The sequence below is a fragment of the Canis lupus genome, chromosome X, assembly GCF_003254725.2.
Source record: "Canis lupus dingo isolate Sandy chromosome X, ASM325472v2, whole genome shotgun sequence".
Taxonomy (NCBI): Eukaryota; Metazoa; Chordata; class Mammalia; order Carnivora; family Canidae; genus Canis; species Canis lupus.
In genome coordinates this window covers 92,356,050-92,378,031 of record NC_064281.1, presented here as the reverse complement: position 1 = coordinate 92,378,031, position 21,982 = coordinate 92,356,050, and the positions used below count along the sequence as shown (strand labels likewise).

At 43.4% G+C, this 21,982-nt stretch overlaps 1 protein-coding gene across 1 annotated transcript in view; it reads left to right on the top strand.

Annotated features, from left to right (window-relative positions):
- The first annotated feature begins 15,162 nt into the window (after positions 1 to 15,162).
- LOC112649194 (NFKB activating protein) overlaps positions 15,163 to 21,982 on the top strand; it is a 35,293-nt gene continuing 28,473 nt past the window's right edge. The window contains exons 1-2 of the mRNA XM_025431330.3: positions 15,163 to 15,755; positions 20,973 to 21,053. Of these exons, the coding sequence (XP_025287115.1) occupies positions 15,358 to 15,755; positions 20,973 to 21,053 (479 nt within the window). The 5' untranslated portion in view covers positions 15,163 to 15,357. The remainder of the gene's footprint in view (positions 15,756 to 20,972; positions 21,054 to 21,982) is intronic.

The following is a 21,982-nucleotide window of genomic DNA, read 5'->3' as shown; positions in this document are numbered from 1 at the left end:
CGCCTGCAGCCCGGGGTGTGATCCTGGAGACCCGGGATCGAGTCCCACATCAGGCTCCCTGCATAGTGCCTGCTTCTCCCTCTGCCTGTGTCTCTGCCTCTCTCTCTCTAGCTGTGTCTCTATGAATAAATAAATAAAATCTTTAAAAAAATTTTATTGGAGTTCAATTTGCCAACATGTAGTATAACACCCAGTGCTCATCCCGCAAGTGCCCCCCTCAGTGCCCATCACCCAGTCACCCCAACCTCCTGCCCACCTCCCTTTTCACTACCCCTTGTTCGTTTTCCAGAGTTAGGTGTCTCTCGTGTTTTGTCACCCTCACTGATATTTTCACTCATTTTCTTTCCTTTCCCCTTTATTCCCTTTCACTATTTTTTATATTCCCCAAGTGAATGAGACCATATAATGTTTGTCTTTCTTCGATTGACTTATTTCACTCAGCATAATACCCTCCAGGCTCCTTCCACAGTTTGGCTATTGTGGACATTGCTGCTATAAACATCGGGTGCAGGTGTCCCGGTGTTTCACTGCATCTGTATCTTTGGGGTAAATCCCCAGCAGTGCAATTGTTGGGTCATAGGGCAGGTCTATTTTTAACTCTTTGAGGAACCTCCACACAGTTTTCCAGAGTGGCTGCACCAGTTCACATTCCCACCAACAGTGCAAGAGGGTTCCCCTTTCTCCACATCCTCTCCAACATTTGTGGTTTCCTGCCTTGTTAATTTTCCCCATTCTCACTGGTGTGAGGTGGTATCTCATTGTGGTTTTGATTTGTATTTCCCTGATGGCCAGTGATGCAGAGCATTTTCTCATGTGCTTGTTGGCCATGTCTATGTCTTCCTCTGTGAGATTTCTGTTCATGTCTTTTGCCATTTCATGATTGGATTGTTTGCTGTTGAGTTTAATAAGTTCTTTATAGATCTTGGATACTAGCCCTTCATCTGATATGTCATTTGCAAATATCTTCTCCCATTCTCTAGGTTGTCTTAGTTTTGTTGACTGTTTCTTTTGCTGTGCAGAAGTTTTTTATCTTGATTAAGTTCCAATAATTCATTTTTGCTTTTGTTTCCCTTGCCTTCATCGATGTATCGTGCAAAAAGTTGCTGTGGCCAAGTTAAAAAAGGGTCACCCCTTTCTGCTTGTGTTCTCCTCTAGGATTTTGTTGTTTCTTTTTAAGTGATTTAAAAAATTTTATTTATTTACTCATGAGAGACACAGAGAGAGAGGCAGAGACATAGGCAGAGGGAGAAGCAGGCTCCATGCAGGGAGCCTGACATGGGACTTGATCCCAGGTCTCCAGGATCACACCCTGGGCTGAAGGTGGCGCTAAACCGCTGAGCCACCAGGGCTCTCCTACTCTAGGATTTTGATGGAAACTTTTTTTTTTTTTTTGATGGAATCTTGTCTCACATTTAGATCTTTCATCCATTCTGAGTTTATCTTTGTGTATGGTGTAAGAGAATGGTCTAGTTTCATTCTTCTGCACGTGGCTGTCCAGTTTTCCCAGCACCATTTATTGAAGAGACTGTCCTTTTCTCAGTGGATAGTCTTTCCTGCTTTGCCAAATATTAGTTGACCATAGAGTTGAGGGCCCATTTCTGGATTCTCTATTCTGCTCCATTGATCTATGTGTCTGTTTTTGTGCCAGTACCACACTGTCTTGATGACCACAGCTTTGTAGTACAACCTGAAATCTGGCATTGTGATGCTCCTGGCTCTGGTTTTCTTCTTTAATATTCCCCTGGCTATTCAGGGTCTTTTCTGATTCCACACAAATCTTAAGATGATTTGTTCCAATTCTCTGAAGAAAGTCCATGCATGGTATTTTGATAGGGATTGCATTAAATGTGTAAATTGCCCTGGGTAGCATTGACGTTTTCACAATATTTATTCTTCCAATCCATGAGCATGGAATATTTTTCCATCTCTTTGTGTCTTCCTCCATTTCTTTCAGAATTGCTCTGTAGTTTTTAGGGTATAGAATCTTTACCTCTTTGGTTAGGTTTATTCCTAGGTATCTTATGCTTCTGGGTGCAATTGTAAATGGGATTGACTCCTTAAGTTCTCTTTCTTCAGTCTCATTGTGAGTGTATAGAAATGCCACTGACTTCTGGGCATTGATTTTGTATCCTGCCACACTGCCAAATTGCTGTATGAGTTCTAGAAATCTTGGGGTGGAGTCTTTTGGATTTTTTTTCTTTTGGGTTTTCTATGTACAGTATCATGTCATTTGCGAAGAGGGGGAGTTTGACTTCTTCTTTGCCATTTAAAAGCTTTTTATTTTTGTTGTTGTTGTTGTTTGATTGCTGAAGCTAGGACTTCTAGTACTATGTTGAAGAGCACTGGTGAGAGTGGACATCCCTGTCGTGTTCCTGATCTTAGGGGAAAGGCTCCCAGTGCTTCCCCATTGAGAATGATATCTGCTGTGGCTTTCGTAGATGCCTTTTAAGATGCTGAGGAATGTTCCCTCTATCCCTACACTCTGAAGAGTTTTGATCAGGAATGGATGCTGTATTTCGTCAAATACTTTCTCTGCATCTATTGAGAGGATCATATGGTTCTTGCTTTTTCTCTTGTTGATATGATCTATCACATTGATTGTTTTACGAGTGTTGAACCAGCCTTGCATCCCGGGCATAAATCCCAGTTGGTCGTGGTGAATAATCTTCTTAATGTACTGTTGGATCCTATTGGCTAGTAGCTTGTTGAGAATTTTTGCATCTGTGTTCATGAGGGATATTGGTCTCTAATTCTCCTTTTTGATGGGGTCTTTGTCAGTTTTTGGAATTAAGGTGATGCTGGCTTCATAGAACAAGTTCGGAAGTATTCCATCTCTTTATATTTTTCTGAACAGCTTTAGTAGAATAGGTATTGTTTTTTCTTTAAACATTTGATAGAATTCCCCTGGGAAGCCATCTGGCCCTGGACTTTTGTGTCTTCGGAGGTTTTTGATGATTGCTTCAATTTCCTCCCTGGTAATTGGCCTGTTCAGGTTTTCTATTTCTTCCTGTTCCAGTTTTGGTAGTTTGTGGTTTTCCAGAAATGCATCCATTTCTTGTAGATTGCCTAGTTTATTGGCATATAGCTGCTCATAATAAGTTTTTTAAATCTTTTGTATTTCCTTGCTATTGGTGGTGATCTCTCCTTTTTCATTCATGATTTTATTTTATTTTTTAAAGATTTTTAATCTATTTATTCATGAGAGAGACACACACACACACACAGAGAGGCAGAGACACAGGCAGAGAGAGAGAAGAAGGCTCCATGCAGGGAGCCCGACATGGGACTTGATCCTGGGACTCCAGGATCACGCCCTGGGCCAAAGGCAGGCGCTAAACTGCTGAGCCACCCAGGGATCCCTATTCATGATTTTATTTTATTTTATTTTATTTTATTTATTTATTTATTTATGAGTCATAGGGAGAGAGAGAGAGAGAGAGAGAGGCAGAGACATAGAGGGAGAAGCAGGCTCCATGCACCGGGAGCCTGACGTGGGATTCGATCCCGGGTCTCCAGGATCACGCCCTGGGCCAAAGGCAGGCACTAAATCGCTGCGCCACCCAGGGATCCCTATTCATGATTTTATTAATTTGAGTCTTTTCTCTCTTCTTTTTAATAAGGCTGGTTAATGGTTTATCTACCTATTAATTCTTTCAAAGAACCAACTCCTGGTTTTGTTGATCTGTTCCACAGTTCTTCTGGTCTCCATTTCATTGAGTTCTGCTCGAATCTTTATTAACTCTCTTCTTCTGCTGGGTGAAGGTTTTATTTGCTGTTCTTTCTCCAGCTCCTTTAGGTGCAAGGTTAGCTTTTGTATTTGAGTTCTTTCCAGCTTTTGGATGGATGCTTGTATTGCGATGTATTTCCCCCTCAGGACTGCTTTTGCTGTATCCCAAAGATTTTGAGTGGTTGTGTCTTCATTCTCATTAGTTTCCATGAATCTTTTTAATTCTTCTCTAATTTCCTGGTTGACCCCTTATCTTTTAGCAGGATGGTCTTTAACCACCTTGTGTTTGAATTTCTTCCAAATTTCTTCTTGTGATTTAGTTCTAGTTTCAAAGCATTATGGCCTGAAAATATGCAGGGGATAATCCCAATCTTTTGGTATCGGTTAAGACCTGATTTGTGACCCAGTATGTGGTCTATTCTGGAGAAAGTTCCATGTGCACTTGAGAAGAATGTGTATTCAGTTGCGTTTGGATGTAAAGTTCTGTAGATATCTGTGAAATCCATCTGGTCCAGTGTATCATTTAAAGCTCTTGTTTCTTGGGAGATGGTGTGCTTAGAAGATCTGTCAATTACAGAAAGCACCATGTTTAAGTCTCCCAGTATTAGTGTATTATTATCTAAGTATGTCTTAACTTTGGTTATTAATTGATTGATATACTTGGCAGCTCCCACATTACGGATATAAATATTCATGATTGTTAGGTCCTCTTGTTGGATAGATCCTTTAAGTATGATCCTTTAAGTGTCCCTCTTCATCTCTTACTACAGTCTTTGGGATAAACTTTAATTCATCTGATATGAGGATGGCTACCCCTGCTTTCTTTTGAGGACCATTTGAATGGTAAAAGCCCCCAACCTTTTATTTTCAGGCTGTAGGTGTCCTTAGGTCTAAAATGAGTCTCTTTTAGACAGCAAATAGATGGGTCTTGCTTTTTTATCCAGCCTGAAACCCTGCGTCTTTTGATGGGATCATTAAGCCCATTCACGTTCAGAGTTACTATTGAAAGATATGAATTTAGTGTCATCATAATACCTATTCAGTCCCTGTTTTTGTGGATTGTTTCCTTGGACTTCCTCTTTCTTTTACAGAGTCCCCCTTAATATTTCTTTTTTTTTTTTAGATTTTATTTATTCATGAGAGACACAGGCAGAGGGAGAAGCAGGCTGCATGCAGGGAGCCCGAAGTGGGTTTAGTGGGCGGCACTAAACCTCTGAGCCACCTGGGCTACGCCCCCCCCCCCTTAATATTTCTTGCAGAGCTGGTTTGGTGGTCACGTATTCTTTCAGTTTCTGCCTATCTTGGAAGCTCTTTATCTCTCTTTCTATTCTGAATGAGAACCTTGCTGGATAAAGTATTCTTGGCTGCATATTCTTCTCATTTAGGACCCTGAATATATCCTTCCAGCCCTTTCTGGCCTGCCAGCTCTCTGTGGAGAGGCCTGCTGTTAACCTAATGCTTCTCCCCATAAAGGTTAGGGATTTCTTGTCTCTTGCTGCTTTAAGGGTCTTCTCTTTATCTTTGGAATTTGCAAGTTTCACTATTAAATGTTGGGGTGTTAAACAGTTTTTATTGATTTTAGAGAGGGATCTCTCTATCTTCTGGATCTGAATGCCTGTTTCCCTCCCCAAGGTAGGGATGTTTTCAACTATGATTTGTTCAAATATACTTTCTGGTCCTCTGTCCCTTTCGGCGCCCTCTGGAACCCCAATTAAACGTAGATTTTTCCTTCTGAGGCTGTCATTTATTTCCCTTAACCTTTCCTCATGATCTTTTCATTGTTTTTCTCTTTTTTCCTCAGCTTCCTTCCTTACCACCAACTTGTCTTCTATATCACTCACTCGTTCTTCTACCTCATTAACCCTCATTGTTAGGGCCTCCAGTTTGGATTGCATCTCATTTAATTGATTTTTAATCTTGGCCTGATTAGATATAAATTCTGCAGTCATGAAGTCTCTTGATTCCTTTATTCTTTTTTTTCCAGAGCCACCGGTAGCTTTATAACTGTGCTTCTGAATTGGCTTTCTGACATTGAATTGTAATCCATATTCTGTAACTCTGTGGGAGAGAGGACTGTTTCTGATTCTTTTGTGGTGAGTTCTTCCTTCTACTCATTTTGCTCAGTGCAGAGTGTCTAAAAACAAGTTGTACTGGAAAAAGGAAGGAAAAAGGGGGGGGGAAGGGAGAGGAAACAAACAAAAAACAAAAACCAAGGAGGGGTATCCTCTGATTCTATATACTGTAAGTTCCTCGACTTCCCCTGGAGCTTTCCAGTGCTGATCAGTCAAGAACTTGCTCTTCCCCTGTCCTTCCAGCTGGTCTTCTGGGGGAGGGGCTGCTGTGCTGATTCTCAGGTGTGTGCACCTAGGGGAGCTGCCCCATCCCCTGCCAGGTGCACTGCTCAGTGGGAGCTGTTTATCCTGTGAAGCCCCTGCTCCCTGGCAGCCTGCTCTGTCCCAGGCACAGGGTGACACCAGGAGGGACAACCCCACTGGCGGCGGCCAGCTCTCCAGCCCTGGAGTCAGCTCTAGCAGGAACTACCGCAGCTCCCAGTCCACAGGGGCCTGGGTGCTCCAGAGGCGGGGGGCGCTGACTTGCAGAGCTTGGGGGCGCCCGGTGGCAAGAGTGTCCTCGCTGTCCTGGGTCCTCCCCACCTCCTCCTGTCCTGAGGGGAGCGCCCTATCCTGGGCTGTGTCCCCCCGCACCCTGGGCTCCAGGGCCTGCGATGCTGGAATCGCGCTCCCGGGGCCGCACAGCCCCCTCCGCGCGGAGCCGCCACCTGAGCTGCTCCCGCGACCCTGCCCGGCGCTCCAGCCCTTTATCGTGCTCGGCCCGCGGGGTGCGGGGCACTCTCCCCGTGGCGCCAACTGTTAGTGCCCCTGGGAACATGGGGGCTCCACTGCCCCTCCTGGGATCCTGCCCGATTTCCCTGCCAGCACCTTTCCCTCCGGGGAAGAAGTTAAAGTTCACGGCTCCCCGGGGCTGGGCTCCCCTGTCCTGGGGGCTCTCCCCGCCCGGCCTTAGGCTGTCTCGTCGCGGGGCCCCTCCCCCACTCGATTGATTGATTGATTGATTGATTTTTCTCCATCTACCTACCTTGATAGAAGCGCGAACTCTTCTCACTGTAGCGTTACAGCTGTTCTCTCTTTAAATCTCAGGCTGAATTTGTTAGTTTTCAGGATGATTTGAAAGTTATCTAGGTAAGTTGGTGAGGACAGGTGACTTGGGGACCCTACTCCACCATCTTGCAAGACAGTAAGGTTTGATTAAAAAAAATAAACAAGAGCCAACTATATGTCACATACAAGAAACGTACTTTAGTTTTTAAAGTTTTTTTTTTAATTTTTTTTGAAGATTGTATTTTTTTTTTAATTTTTATTTATTTATGATAGTCACACAGAGAGAGAGAAACAGAGGCAGAGACATAGGCAGAGGGAGAAGCAGGCTCCATATACCGGGAGCCCGATGTGGGATTCGATCCTGGGTCTCCAGGATCGCGCCCTGGGCCAAAGGCAGGCGCTAAACCGCTGCGCCACCCAGGGATCCCTGAAGATTGTATTTTTAAGGAATCTCTGCACCCGACATGGGGCTCAAACTCACAACCCTGAGATCAAGAGTCATACGCTCCTCTGAGCCAGTCAGGCACCACAGAAACCTACTCTACTTTTTTTTTTTTTTTTTGAGGATTTTATTTATTTAGGGACACCTGAGTGACTCAGTGGTTGAGCATCTGCCTTTGGCTCAGGGTGTGATCCTGGAGTCCCGGGATTGAGTTTCACATCGGGCTCCCTGTGGGGAGCCTGCTTCTCCCTCTGCCTATGTTTCTGCCTCTCTCTGTGTTTCTCTCTCTCTTTCTCTTTTTTAAAGATTTTATTTATTTATTCATGAGCAACACACAGAAGCAGAGACACAGGCAGAGGGAGAAACAGGCTCCCTGCAGGGAGCCGGATGGGGGACTTGATCCCCAGACTGGGATCATGCCCTGAGCCAAAGGCAGATGCTCAACTGCTGAGCCACCCAGGTGCCCCGTCTCTCTCTTTTTAAAAAGCATTTTATTTATTTATTTATTTGAGAGAGAGAGCACAATCAGTGGGAGCAGCAGGCAGAGGGAGTGGAAGAAGCAGGCTTCCCACTGAGTAGGGAGCCTGACATGGGGCTCAATCCTAGGACACTGGGATCATGACCTGAGCAGAAGGCAGACACTTAACCAACTGAGCCACCCAGGCACCCCAGAAACCTACTTTGAGTATAAAGACACAGGTGCGCCTGAGTAAGACAGTTGGTTAAGCATCCAACTCTTGGTTTCCACTCAGGTGATGATCTCAGGGTCATGAGATCGAGCCCCACATTGGGCTCCACTCTCAGTATGGAGTCAGCCTCAGATTCTCTCTCCCTCTCCCTCTGCCCCTCCATGCTAATACTAAGCAAAAGAAAGCTAGAATGTCTCAGACAAAGCAAGCTTCAGAACAAGGAAAATGACCAGGGATAAAGAGGGGCACTATGTAACAGCAAAAGACTCAATTTTCCAGAAGACAGCAATCCTTAATGTGTACGTGTTTAACAATACAGCGCCGGGCAGCTCAGGTGGCTCAGTGGTTTAGTGCTGCCTTCAACCCAGGGTGTTATCCTAGAGTCCCGGGATCAAGTCCCACATCGGGCTCCCTGCATGGCGCCTGCTTCTCCCTCTGCCTGTGTCTGTGCCTCTGTGTGTGTGTGTGTGTGTGTCCCATGAGTAAATACATAAAATCTTTAAAAAAAAAACCAAAAAACAATACAGTGTCAAAATATGTGAGTCAAAAACTGAGAGAACTGCAAGGAGAAATAGACAAATCCACTATTGTACTTGAGGACTTCAATATTCCCTCTATTACTAAATGAGAAAGACAGGAGATAAAAAAATCAGTATAATTAAATATAATTGAACCCAGAGCATCATCAATAAACCAGATCTAATTGACATTTACAGAAGACTTCAACAACAGCAGAATGCACATTCTTTTCAAGCTCACATGGAGCATTCACTAAGGTAGGCATATTCTAGGTCATAAAACACACTTCTAAATAACACATGGATCAAAGAATAAATCTCAAGAGAATTTGAACAAGTATTTTGAACTAAATGAAAATGAAAACACAATTTGTCAGAATTCGGGGATGCAAATGAACTCGGTGCATAGGGGAACATTTGTTACACTAAATGCATATATATTAGAAAAGAAGAAACATCGAAAATTAGTATTCTAAGTTTCCACCTTAGGAACCTAGAGAAAGAAGAGCAAATTAAATCCAAGTAAGCAGAAGAAAAGATATAAAAATCAGAGTAAAAATCAGTGAAATTGGACAGCCTGGGTGGCTCAACAGTTTAAGCGCCTGCCTTCAGCCCAGAGTGTGATCCTGGAGTCCTGGGATAGAGTCCCACGTCGGGCTCCCTGCATGGAGTCTGCTTCTCCCTCTGCCTGTGTCTCTGCCTCTCTCTCTCTCTCTCTCTGTCTCTCTCCTCTCTGTGTCTATCATGGATAAATAAATAAAATCTTTTTTTAAAAATCAGTGAAATTGAAAACAATAGAAAAAAAATCCTGGAGGGTATTATGCTGAGTGAAGTAAGTCAGTCGGAGAAGGACAAACATTATATGTTCTCATTCATTTGGGGAATATAAATAATAGTGAAAGGGAATATAAGGGAAGGGAGAAGAAATGTGTGGGAAATATCAGAAAGGGAGACAGAACGTAAAGACTGCTAACTCTGGGAAACGAACTAGGGGTGGTAGAAGGGGAGGAGGGCGGGGGGTGGGAGTGAATGGGTGACGGGCACTGGGGGTTATTCTGTATGTTAGTAAATTGAACACCAATAAAAAAATTTAAAAAAAAATCAATGAAACCAAAAGTTGGTTATTTGAAAATAGTGATAAAGTGATAACTATCTACAGAGACTAACCAAGATAAAAAGAGAGAAGACACAAATTGCTACTATCAGAAATGAAAGGGGGACATTACTCCTCATTCTACTGACATTAAAAGGACAATAAAAGATTATTATGAACAACTTTATGACCACAAATTTGATAACTTAGAAACAATTGGCCAATTCTTTGAAAGACACAATCTAACAATACTCATAAAAAGAGAAATAGACTATATATCTATTTTATAGATATCTATATATCTATATCTATATCTATCTTAAAATTGAATCACCAATTAGTAACCTTCCAAAACAGAAAGCACCAGGCACAAGTGGGTTCATTGGGGGAATTCTACCAAACATTTAAGGAAGAAATGATACGAATTCTCTACAATCTGGTCTAGAAAATAGAAGCAGGGGGAATGCTTCCTAACTTATTCCATGAGGTCAGCATTGTCTTAATACAAAAACCAGACAATAATACATTATAAGAAAGGAAAACCAAAGACCAATATCTCTCGTGAATATAGATGCAAAAATCCTCAACCAAATATTAGTAGAAAAAATCCAACAATGTATGAAAAGAATTATATACTATGACCAACTGGGATTTATCTCAGGTATGCAAGGCTAGTTCGCACTCAAAGGTCAATTAATGTAATCCATCACATCAAGAGACTAAAGAAAAATGACACAATCACATCATCAGATGCAGAAAGAGCATTTGATAAAATCCAATGCCAATTCATGTTAAAAACTCTCAGCAGGGCAGCCCGGGTGGCTCAGCTGTTCAGCGCCACCTTTTAGCGCCATCTTCAGTCCAGGGCTTGATCCTGGAGTCCCAGGATCGAGTCCCACATCGGGCTCCCTACGTGGAGCCTGCTTCTCCCTCTGCCTGTGTCTCTGCCTCTCTCTCTCTCTCTCTCTCTCTCTCTCTCTGTGTGTGTGTCTCTCATGAATAAATAAATAAAATCTTAAAAAAAACTGTCAGCAAACTAGGAATAAAAAAGAAGTTTCTCAACGTGATAAAAGACAGCTATAAGAAACCTACAGTTATCATTATACTTACTGGTGAGAAATTAGATGATTTCACCCTAAGATCAGAAAGAAAGCAGGGATGTCCTCTCTAACTACTCCTATTGAACATCATGCTGGAAGTCCTAGTTAATGCAATAAGACAAAGTAAAATAAAAGGTATGTAGATGGGGAAGGTGGAAATAAAACTGTCTTTGTTCACAGATGGCATGATTGTCTAGGTAGAAATTCCCAAGGAATTGTTTAAAAAACAACAACACCAAATCCTCCTGGAACTCATAAATGGCTATAGCAAAACTGCAGGACACAGGTTAATATACACAGGTCAATCAATTTCCTATAAACCAGCAATGAGCAATTGGAATGTAAAATTTAACACACAACATAATTTTTAAAAAATATTTTATTTATTTATTTATTCAAGAGAGACACAGAGAGAGGCAGAGGCAGAGGGAGAAGCAGGCTCCTCGCAGGGAGCCTGATGTGGGATCACACCCTGGGCCAAAGGCAGACGCTCAACTGCTGAGCCACTCAGGCATCCCTATACAACGTCATTTATATTAGCACCAAAAAATGGAAATAAAAGGTCTAAACCCAACAAAATACGTGCAATACCTCAATATCTGTATGTGGAAACTATAAAACTCTGACTTACGAAATCAAAGAAGATCTAAATAAATAAAGAGATAGCCTAGCCTCATGGATAATGTGTGAGAAAATCTAGGTAACCTAGGCTTTGACAAGAAGTTTTAAAATTTTTTCTAAAGATTTGTTTATTTATTTGAGATAGAGAGAGAGCGTGCACGTGAGCAGGGATGGGCAGAGGGAGAAGGAAAGAGAGAATCTCAAGCAGAATCCAAGTGGAGCAGAGCTCCACCCAGGAGCCCAAGGCAGGACCCAATCTGACAACCCCAAGATCATGACAAGTCAAAACCAAGAGTCAGACACCCACCCAACTGAGCCACGCAGAAACCCCCAGCAAAGGGTTTTAAATACAACACCAAAAGGGGTGCAGTTGGTTGAGCGCCTGACTCTTGGTTTCAGCTCAGGTTGTCATCTCAGAGTCTGCTGAAGTTTCTCTCTCCCTCTCCTTCTGCCCCCCTTCCCCCTCCATGCTCTCACTCTCTGTCTCTTTTTTTTTTCTGTCTCTCTTTCTAAAATAAATAAATCTTAAAAAAATACAATGCCAACAGCACAAGACATAAAAGAAAAACTGATACCTTGGACTTCATTAGAATTGAAGATATGTGCCCTGGGTGGCGGATCAAGATGATAGCGTAGGAGAATCCTGAACTTACCTCCTCCCATGGACACAACAAGCTGTGTCTACATATAGAGCAACTTTCTCTGAGAACAATCTGAGGACCAGCAGATCAGCTCTTGCACATCTGAAGCTGTAAAGAAAAAGCCACATCAGGAAGGGAGGGAAGGACAGAGATGCAGTCTGTTCAGGACCTCCACCCTCAGTACCTGCATGTGGGAAGTCATCACAGGTGCAGAGACCCTCTATGAGGAGAAGGGGGTTAAGCCACACATAAGGCACCCCCTGCCCTGGAGACTTGCAGCAGAATGATGATCCCATATGTCTGGCTTTGAAATTCAGAGGGGCATAAGTCCAGGGGAGCCAGAGGGCTATAGAAAAGTGAGGCTCCACTAGTAAAGGGCCTGCGCATAAACCCAGAGCCAGCACAGGGGTAAGTTTGGAAAGCACCCGGGCCTTACATGAAGGAGATTTATCAAATAATTTTAGAGTGTGGGCTGGAAGGGTAGGAATCTGTAGGAACTTTCTTCAGGACAAAAGCATCATCAGAGGAAGTAAAAAATACTTTGAGACCAATCAAAGTGAAAATATAACATTAAAAAAATCTTTAGGGCAGCCTGGGTGGCTCAGCGGTTTAGCGCCTGCCTTCTGCCCGGGGTGTGATCCTGAAGACCCGGGATCGATTCCCACGTCGGGCTCCCTGCATGGAACCTGCTTCTCCCTCTCTGCCTATGTCTCTGTCTCTGTCTCTGTCTCTGTGTGTGTGTCTCTCATGAATGAATGAATAAATAAGTAAATAAATAAATAAATCTTTTAAAAAATCTTTAGAACACAGCAAAAGCAAGTTCTAAGAGAGAAGTTTACAGCAATACAAGCCTACTTCAAGAAATAAAAATCTCCAATAAACAATCTAACCTTATACCTAGAGGAACTAGAAGAACAAACAAAGCCCAAAGTTAGTAGAAGGAAAGAAATAATAAAGATCAGAGTAGAAATAAATGAAATAGAGACTAAGGGGTGTTTGGGTGGCTCAGTGGTTGAGCATTTGTCTTTGGCTCAGGTGGTGAGTCCAGGGTCTTTGGACTGAGTCCCACATCAGGTTCCCCGCAGGGAGCCTGTTTCTCCCTCTGCCTGTCTCCAACTCTCTCTCTGTGTCTCTCATGAATAAAGAAATAAAATCTTAAAGAAATAGAGACTAAAAAAACAATAAGGAAAGTAGTGAAATGAAGAGCTGGTTCTTTGAAAAAATAAACAAAATTTATAAACCTTTAGCCAGACTTGTCAAGAAAAAAAAAAGAGAGGGGACTCAGGTGAATGAAATCAGAAATGAAAGAGAAGTTACCAGTGACACCATGGGAACATAAAGGACTGTAAGAGAGTACTACAGAGAATTATATGCCCACAAATAGCACAATCTGGAAAAAAAATGGATAAATTCCTAGGAACATACAATCTTCCAAGACTGAATCAAGAATAAATAGAAAAGATGAACAGGCTGATTACTAATAATCAATGAAAGAATAATGAAATTGAATCTGTAGCCAAAAAACTCCTAACAAACAAAAGTCCAGGACCAGATGGCTTCACAGGTAAATTATACTAAATGTTCCTTTTTTATTGTTTTTTAGTATCATGCCAACCAGAGACGCTGGGGTATGGGTTTTATTATTGGAATCAAAGTGCATGCCTACCAGCCATCGGGCAGGTAGACCAAGCGCTGTTGCAAAGTTGGTTTTTATAGGCAGTAGACGTGAAAGTGTACAGCCTGGTGTCACAAAAGTTGGGTGTAGGTTTCCCATCCAAAACTTTCTTGTTAGAAATTTCTCCAAATCCCCATCCCAAATCATATAATTTCTCCTACTCAATTTAGTCCATAGCCCTCATCCAATGATTGACTGTTTTTACCTAGAAGATACCCAATAGTGTGGTCCACTTTTTCCATTTACATTATGTTAGCATCTTTCCCTTAAATTCTAAAAGAGGAGACTTCCAATAATCTATGGCATTAGTGTTCATGGTCTCATAAGTTGCTTTTTAGGAGGAAAAGCCCAAGAGGCCATCTGACTACTAGTAGACTGGATTCTGAATTTCCACAGCGAACTCATTGTACCCTCAAAAATTAAAGTTCGGGGCAGCCCAGGTGGCTCAGTGGTTTAGCGCCGCCTTCAGCCCAGGGTGTGATCCTGGAGACCTGGGTTCGAGTCCTGGGGCCAGCGTCAGGCTCCCGGCATGGAGCCTGCTTCTCTGTCTCTCTCTCTCTCCTCTCTGTGTCTCTCATGAATAAATAAATAAAATCTTAAAAAAAATTAAAGTCCGTAGAATTAATGTTCATATGTTATTTTATTTAAAAACAGTAGAAAATAGGGCGCCTGAGTGGCTCAGTCAGTTAAGCCTCCGCCTCCAGCTCAGGTCATGATCCCAGGATCCTGGGATTGGGGCATGGGATTGAGTCCCGAGGGGAGCCCCTGCTCAACTGGGAGTCTGTTTCTCCCTCTCTCTCTGACCATCCCTCCCTCTCTTTCTCTCTTTTAAATAAAAAAGATAAAAACAGTATAAAATGAATAGAATAAATAAGTATTAGCCATGTATTGCTGAGCTGCCTTATGATGGGACTCGTCTACAGGGCTGGACAAGTAGGGGCACATTAGCGGAGATGAATTTCTGGGGAATAAATAAGCAGTTTTCTCTGGGCCACAGACTTAACTGTGGTGTATCAGGCTCAAGTTATTAACAAAGAATTTGTGCCCTCTAAGTTAACTGGTCAAAATAGGGCTTAGACATCATAGCTCATCACCAGTTTTGATAGATGCTCCTTATTTTGTTTGAGATTAGAGAGAAAAAAATTATGGGGGCGCCTGGGTGGCTTAAGCCTCTGCCTCCAGCTCAGGTCATGATCTCAGGGTCCTGGGATGGAGCCCACCTTGGGCTGCTTCTCCCTCTCCCCTCGCCCCCTTGTGCTCCTGCCTGCGCTCTCTGAAATAAAAATCTTTAAAAAAATGCGTGTGGGGGTGGGTATGCTCCTACACACAGCGCCATACAAACACATATATAGAGAGAGTTACACTAACTTTTGTTATTCACACGGCCGCTGTGGCCTATCGCCCTTCCCTTCAGGTATTTCAATTGAACGCTGCAGAAAGGACAAGCTCCGCAGTCCGGGTTAGATGTGAGCAGCCTCACTCAGGACCGGAAGGATGAGTGGACCCGGTTGCCCCACGACCTCTTTATACCGCTACACCCATCACAGTCCCGTGGGTAGGACTACCTAGGTCGGGGGAAGGGATTTGCCGACGTACCCGGAACTGTTTCCAAGGTTTCCCCAGGTTAGGGTGGCGGCGCCACGGCGGGTCTGGGGACCTAAACCAACCGAGATCTCCCGAGGCTCGCGAGAGCGCCCGCTTCTCTAGCGGCTTAGGGGACCCAGTGCCTGTGATGGCTCCAGTGTCGGGTTCCCGCAGCCCAGAGAGGGAGGCCTCGGGCTCCGGGTCGAAGCGTCGCAGCTCGTCAAAGAGCCCTAAGCCCAGCAGATCCGCCCGCTCCCCGCGGGGCCGCCGCTCGCGCTCGAGCTCTCGCTCGCACTCCTGCTCTCGCTCTGGGGACCGGAATGGTCTCAGCCATCAGCTGGGTGGCTTCAGCCAAGGGTCCCGAAACCAGTCCTACCGATCCCGCTCCCGATCCCGCTCCCGGGAGCGGCCCTCTGCGCCGCGGGGTAACCCCTTCTTTTCTGCCTCCTCGACTGCGTATTATGGCGGCTACTCGCGTCCCTACGGAAGTGACAAGCCGTGGCCTAGCCTTCTGGACAAGGAGAGGGAGGAGAGCCTGCGGCAGAAGTGAGTGTGACGGGCACGCCTTCTCTTGCAGGAGCCCACCCGACTTCCGTGTCTGTCTCACCGTTCATCCCCCTTCAGACTATTCGGTTTTCACTCTCTGCCTCGCGCCGCTTTCAGCCCCACCCCTTTCCCTGTCAACGCCCCCCCCCCCCCCACTTTCTATCCCTTCAGCCCCTCCAGCCTTCCCTGTCAACGCCGTTTTCAGCCCTTTTCTATCCCTTTGGTCCTACTCCCCCGCCCCCCGCAAGTTCTTCCCACCCTTTTCTGTCCCGTCGGACCCACCCCCCTACAAGACCTTTTCTCCCCTTTTCTATGCCTTCAGTCCCTCCCATGCCTTTTCCCACCTTTTTCTATCCCTTCTGTCCCCCTCAATGCCTTTTTCAACCCTTTTCTATGCCTTCGACCCCACTTCTCCCCCAACCTCTTCCCACCTTTTTCTATCCCTTCAGTCCGCCCCCTGCCCCCCGCAATGCCTTTTCTAGCTATTTCTATCCCTTTGGACCCACTCCTTCCCAACCTGTTCCCACCTTTTTCTACCACTACCAGTCCCCCCATAACCTTTTTCCCCCTTTTCTATCCCTTCATTCCCCAACCACAACACCCTTTCCCCCCTCCTTTTCTAGCTCTTCAGTTCCCCCCATACCTATTTCAAACCTTTTCTATCTCTTTGGTCCCACTCCCCCTGCAACCTCTTCCCATCCTTTTTTCTATCCCTTCATTCCGCCCCAACACCTTTTCCCCCCCTTTTCTATCCCGTCAGTTCCCCCCCGCCGCCAATTCCTTTTTCAACACTTCTCTATGTGTTCAGTCACACTCGCCCTCCAACCTCTTCCCATCCTTTTCTACCCCTTCAGTCCCCCCCATAACCTCTTTTTCTCCCTTTTCTATCTCTTCAGTCACTTTCCACAGCACCTTTTCCTCCCTTTTCAATCCCTTCATTCTCCACCACAAAACGTTTCCCCCCTTTTCTATCCCTTCAATCCCCCCAATGCCTTTTTCCACGCTTTTGTATCCCTTTGGTCCCACTCCCCCTTCAACCTTTCCCACCCTTTTCTATCCCCTTCAGTCCCCTTCCAGTGTCTTTTTCCACATGTTTCTATGCCCTCAGTCCCTCTCCCCAACTAACTTCTTCCCACTCATTGCTATCCCTGTAATCCCACCCCTCCACAACACCTTTTTCTGCACTTTTCTGTCCTTCAGTCCCCCTCCAATGTCTTTTTCCACTGTTTTCTATGCCTTCGGTCCCTCCCCTCCCACTCTTTGCTATCCCTTCAGTACCTCCCAACACCTTTTCTTCCCTTTGCTATCTATCCCTTCTGTCACCCGCCAATGTCTTTTTCCATGCTTTTCTATGCCTTCAGTGCCTCTCCCCCCTCAACCTCTTCCCCCCTCCACTTTTCTGTCCCTTTAGTCCCCCTTTTACCCACTTTTCTAACCCTTTTACTCCCCCCAGTGCTTTTTTCCATTTTCCAATGCATTCCAAAAATGCATGTTTTCTATCCTTTTGGTCACACTCCCTCTTTTTTTTTAATAATAAATTTATTTTTTATTGGTGTTCAATTTGCCAACATACAGAATAACACCCAGTGCTCATCCCGTCAAGTGCCCCCCTCAGTGCTCGCCACCCAGTCACCCCCACCCCCTGCCCTCCTCCCCTTCCACCACCCCTAGTTCGTTTCCCAGAGTTAGGAGTCTTCCATGTTCTGTCTCCCTTTCTGATATTTCCTACCCATTTCTTCTCCCTTCCCCTCTATTCCCTTTCACTATTATTTATATTCCCCAAATGAATGAGGCCATATAATGTTTGTCCTTCTCCGATTGACTTATTTCACTCAGCATAATACCCTCCAGTTCCATCCACGTTGAAGCAAATGGTGGGTATTTGTCGTTTCTAATGGCTGAGTAATATTCCATTGTATACATAGACCACAGCTTCTTTATCCATTCATCTTTCGATGGACACCGAGGCTCCTTCCACAGTTTGGCTGTTGTGGACATTGCTGCTAGAAACATCGGGGTGCAGGTGTCCCGGCATTTCATTGCATCTGTATCTTTGGGGTAAATCCCCAGCAGTGCAATTGCTGGGTCGTAGGGCAGGTCTATTTTTAACTCTTTGAGGAACCTCCACACAATTTTCCAGAGTAGCTGCACCATTTCACATTCCCACCAACAGTGCAAGAGGGTTCCCTTTTCTCCGCATCCTCTCCAACATTTGGTCACACTCCCTCTTAACCTCTTCCCACCCTTTTCTGTCGCTTCAGTCTTCCCCCAACACCCTTTTCCATCCCTTCAGTCCCCCTCAATGTCTCTTTCCACCCTCTTCTGTGTCATTGGACCCACTCTCCCACCAGTCTCTTCCCACCCTTTTCTATCCCTTCAGTCCCCCTAATGCCTTTTTCCACCCTTTTCTATACCTGTAGTCCCACTCTACCCCCCAACCTCTTCCCACTCTTTTTTATCCCTAAGTCCCTCCTACAACACCTTTCTCTTTTTTCAATCCCCTCAGTCCCCCCAATCCCTTTTTCTACTCTTTTCAATCCCTTCAGCCCCCCAACACTTTTTCCCCGTTTTCTATCCTTCAGTCCCCCCAGTGCCTTTTGCAACCCCTTTCTATGCCTTTGGTCATACCCTCCGCCCCCAGTCTCTTCCCACGCTTTTCTCTCCCTTCCTTCCCCTCACACACCTTTTTCCCTCTTTTCTCTCCTTTCAGCCTCCCCCAATCCTTCCCCCCCTTTTTTATCCCTTCAGTTCCCCTCAGTGCCTTTTCCACCCTTTTCTATGCCTTTAGTCCCCACTTGCCTTTTTCCATCCCATTCCATCCCTTCAGTCTCCCTCAATACCTTTTCTGCCTTTTCTATCCCTTAAGTCCCTCTCCCAATGCCTTTTCCTACCCTTTTCTATCCCTTAGTTTCCACTCCTCCTCCGCAACCTTTTCCCAGTCTTTTCTACCCCTTCAGTCTCCACCCCACAACCTCTTGTTCCTCCTTTTCTCCTCCTTCAGTCCCACCCCCCTGCCTGCAGTGCCTTTTTCGACCCTTTTCCATCCCATAGGTCCCCTCCACACACAATGCCTTTTTCCACCCCTCTCGTCCCTTGGGTTTTCCCTCCTCCTCCTCTTCCTCGAGTGGCTTCATAGGGAGCACCCTGGTGTCTCACTGCTTTCTTCTGCCTTCTGGCTTTTAGGGGTTCTCTTCTGAACCTCACACCTATGAGAATTACAGTACTTGCTTGGTTGTGTCATTATTTTTTGTAAGCATGTTTTTATTTCACACTAGAGACTGAGCTCCTGGAAAAGAAGAGACGTATTTTAATTGATCACAAAATTAGCAGAGCCTAGCACTTTGTAGGCGAACAACCGTTGCTTGTTGGATGATCAGACAGGCTTGAGGTAACAGGTTTTGTAAGTGGAAATGTTTCCTACCAAGTTTGGAAGGCTTGAGATTAAAAGTTTAAATTGGTTATAAAAAAAAAGTTTAAATTGGAGGGGAGAAAAACCTCTGAGACAAGATGGTTCAGTGGAGCAAAAGTGATCTGCTAAACTGTTGATTAAGCTACATTGAAAAAGGTCTTGTTAAATGGTCTCAGCTTGACCATGAAAAATGAGGTCAGTGTGAGATCAGGTGTCCTCTCATGAGTTTTGGAGTGGAAAAGTGGATAGTTTAAGAAGGATTGAAAGGAAATGGATTATAATTATTGCTGTGTAAGTCATAATATCTACAGCTTATTAAGTGTCCTGTCAGGGACTGTATAAGTGCTTTTGTGTTCTCTATGTTAAAAATGAAATTTAAGAATATCACAAGCTTTGAGAGGTGCAATAAGATTCCAACAGCTCAGAGATGTCTCCATAAATCTTTTTCTTTCAGGAATGGGAAATAATAAAGCATAGCGAGCAATGAAGAGGACAGGCTCCAGAATCAGACTGCCTGAATTTGAAGCCTTGCTTTGCTGCCTGTTAGTTGTGTGACCTTGAGCAAGTTTCTTAACTTCTCCCGAGCTTTATTTCTTAACCATTTAAAAAGGGATAAAATTAGTGTCAAGGCTTTTAGAGTTGTAATGATTTAGTTCCTGGAACATAATAAATAGTCCTTGAGTGTAAGCTGTTAGGCCTTCCTGAATGGAAGCAGAAACAAGAAAAACAGAACTGAGTTAGGTTGGAGACCTACCTCTCCAAATTAAATTTTTCATATGTTACTCAAAAAGCAACCAGTTTCCTATTGGACAATCCTCACCAAAAAATGTTGGAACTTTTTGGATGAAATTTGCATTTGTACATCCAGAAGATGAGTTACAGATAAAGCTGGGGGTAGCAGGGATGAGAACTTGACTGTTCTTATAGCCTGTCATACTTCCACCTGTATATATATTCCAAATTGAGTTATAAGTATGACCCTTTTAGGCTTTTCTTTAAGGGGGAAACCTGAGTCTAACTCTGCATGATTATAATACCTTTTCTCCTGAATAAAGAAGTAAAAATTAGTATATTCAAACAATCATACCAATTTATTTTGTAAGAGTTTGTTTTAACAAATGGAATCACAAGCAGGTAAACTTTAAGGAATTGAGCCTTTGTTTTTTGTATTTTATGAGCAAAATTTTTAAAAATGTCACAAACATAAGAAAAATTTTCACATCCTTCAAGAGTACATAGAGGATATAGTCCTTTTCCAAAAAGGAACTAAAGGAACTAAAGGGAAAATGGAGAAAACGAACCCCGTATCTCATTGAGAACAATTTTTGTCAAATAAAACTTTTCTTTCATTTTCAGAGCTCTCTTTATTTTCTATTTCTAATGGTTCATTTTTATTTTATTCCTGAGTTTCTGAAAATGGGTTGACTAAACCAAAAGTAGAGGCTGCTCTTTATTCTCATAATTGTGTGTAAACAAAGAAGTTATTTCCAAATATAAAACTGTTTGTGCCACATATTTCAGAAGACAAAATGAGCAATTAGGAACTATGTTATGCGTAAGGCAGAGGAGATGCACTTGACAAGCCTTTTAGTCTGGATTTCTCGCCCGGCCTCTCAGGCTGCCTATAGTCTGTACTATTTGGTAGTACTATCAAAGAACATCAGATTATAATGAGTATACTTAATTTATTAATTTAAGTTTTAAAATATAAAGGGAAAACAGGACTTAACTAGACTCCTTTGAATTGATTATATATTTAGGAGACAATTTAGTTATGGAATTCTAATTTATATGCCTGTATCTTCTAGGAGATTAAGTGAGAGAGAAAGGATTGGAGAATTGGGAGCTCCTGAAGTATGGGGACTTTCTCCAAAGAATCCAGAACCAGAGTAAGTGATTAAAAAATACACTTTAAAAATGTAACATTTGCTTAAATTCAGAGACAATTGTCAAAATTTTTGTTAAGTGAAGAACTTTTTAAGTATAGCTCATGTTTTTTTTCTCCTTTTTGTGATTTATGATATTCTACCCCTTAAAATTTTTAAACATTGAACATACCTAATGATGAAAACATGTTGCTAGGGATGCCTGGGTGACTCAGCAGTTGAGCTTCTGCCTTCAGCTCAGGGCATGATCCTGTAGTCCCGGGATCGAGTCCCGCATCGGGCTCCCTGCATGGAGCCTGCTTCTCCCCTATGTCTCTGTCTGTGCATCTCTCTCTCTCTCTCTCTGTCTCATGAATAAATAAATAAAATCTTTTTTTAAAAAATGTTGCAAAATAAATAAATAAAAAAATAAAATGTTGCTAATGGATTTTAACATAGTTTTCTTTTTAAATTATAGTTCATGGGATGCTAATTTCCTATTCATAGAAGGGTGCAGTATTAAGACAAATACATTTATATTATTTTGAATTATTTTTCTCAACATAATAGATTGCATATCACATGTTAGCCTTACAAACGGATTTTTTTTTGATGTATGATTGACAAACAACATGGATGGTAGATAGAGTCTTTAGGGTTTCTATATATATTATTTGCAAATAGTGACAGTTTTACTTCTTCTTTACCAATTTTACTACTTCTTTACCTTTTATGTTTCTTGTCTTGTGGCTAGGCCTTCAGTATTATGTTGAATAAAAGTGGCGAGAGTGGTCATCCTTGTCTTGTTCCTGATTTTAGGATGAAGCTTTCAGCTTTTTACTGTTGAGTGTGAGGTTAGCTATGGGTTTGTCGTATCTGGCCTTTCTTAAGTTGAGGTATGTTTTCTCTATATTCACTTTGTATCTTATTTGAATGTTGAATTTTGTCAAATG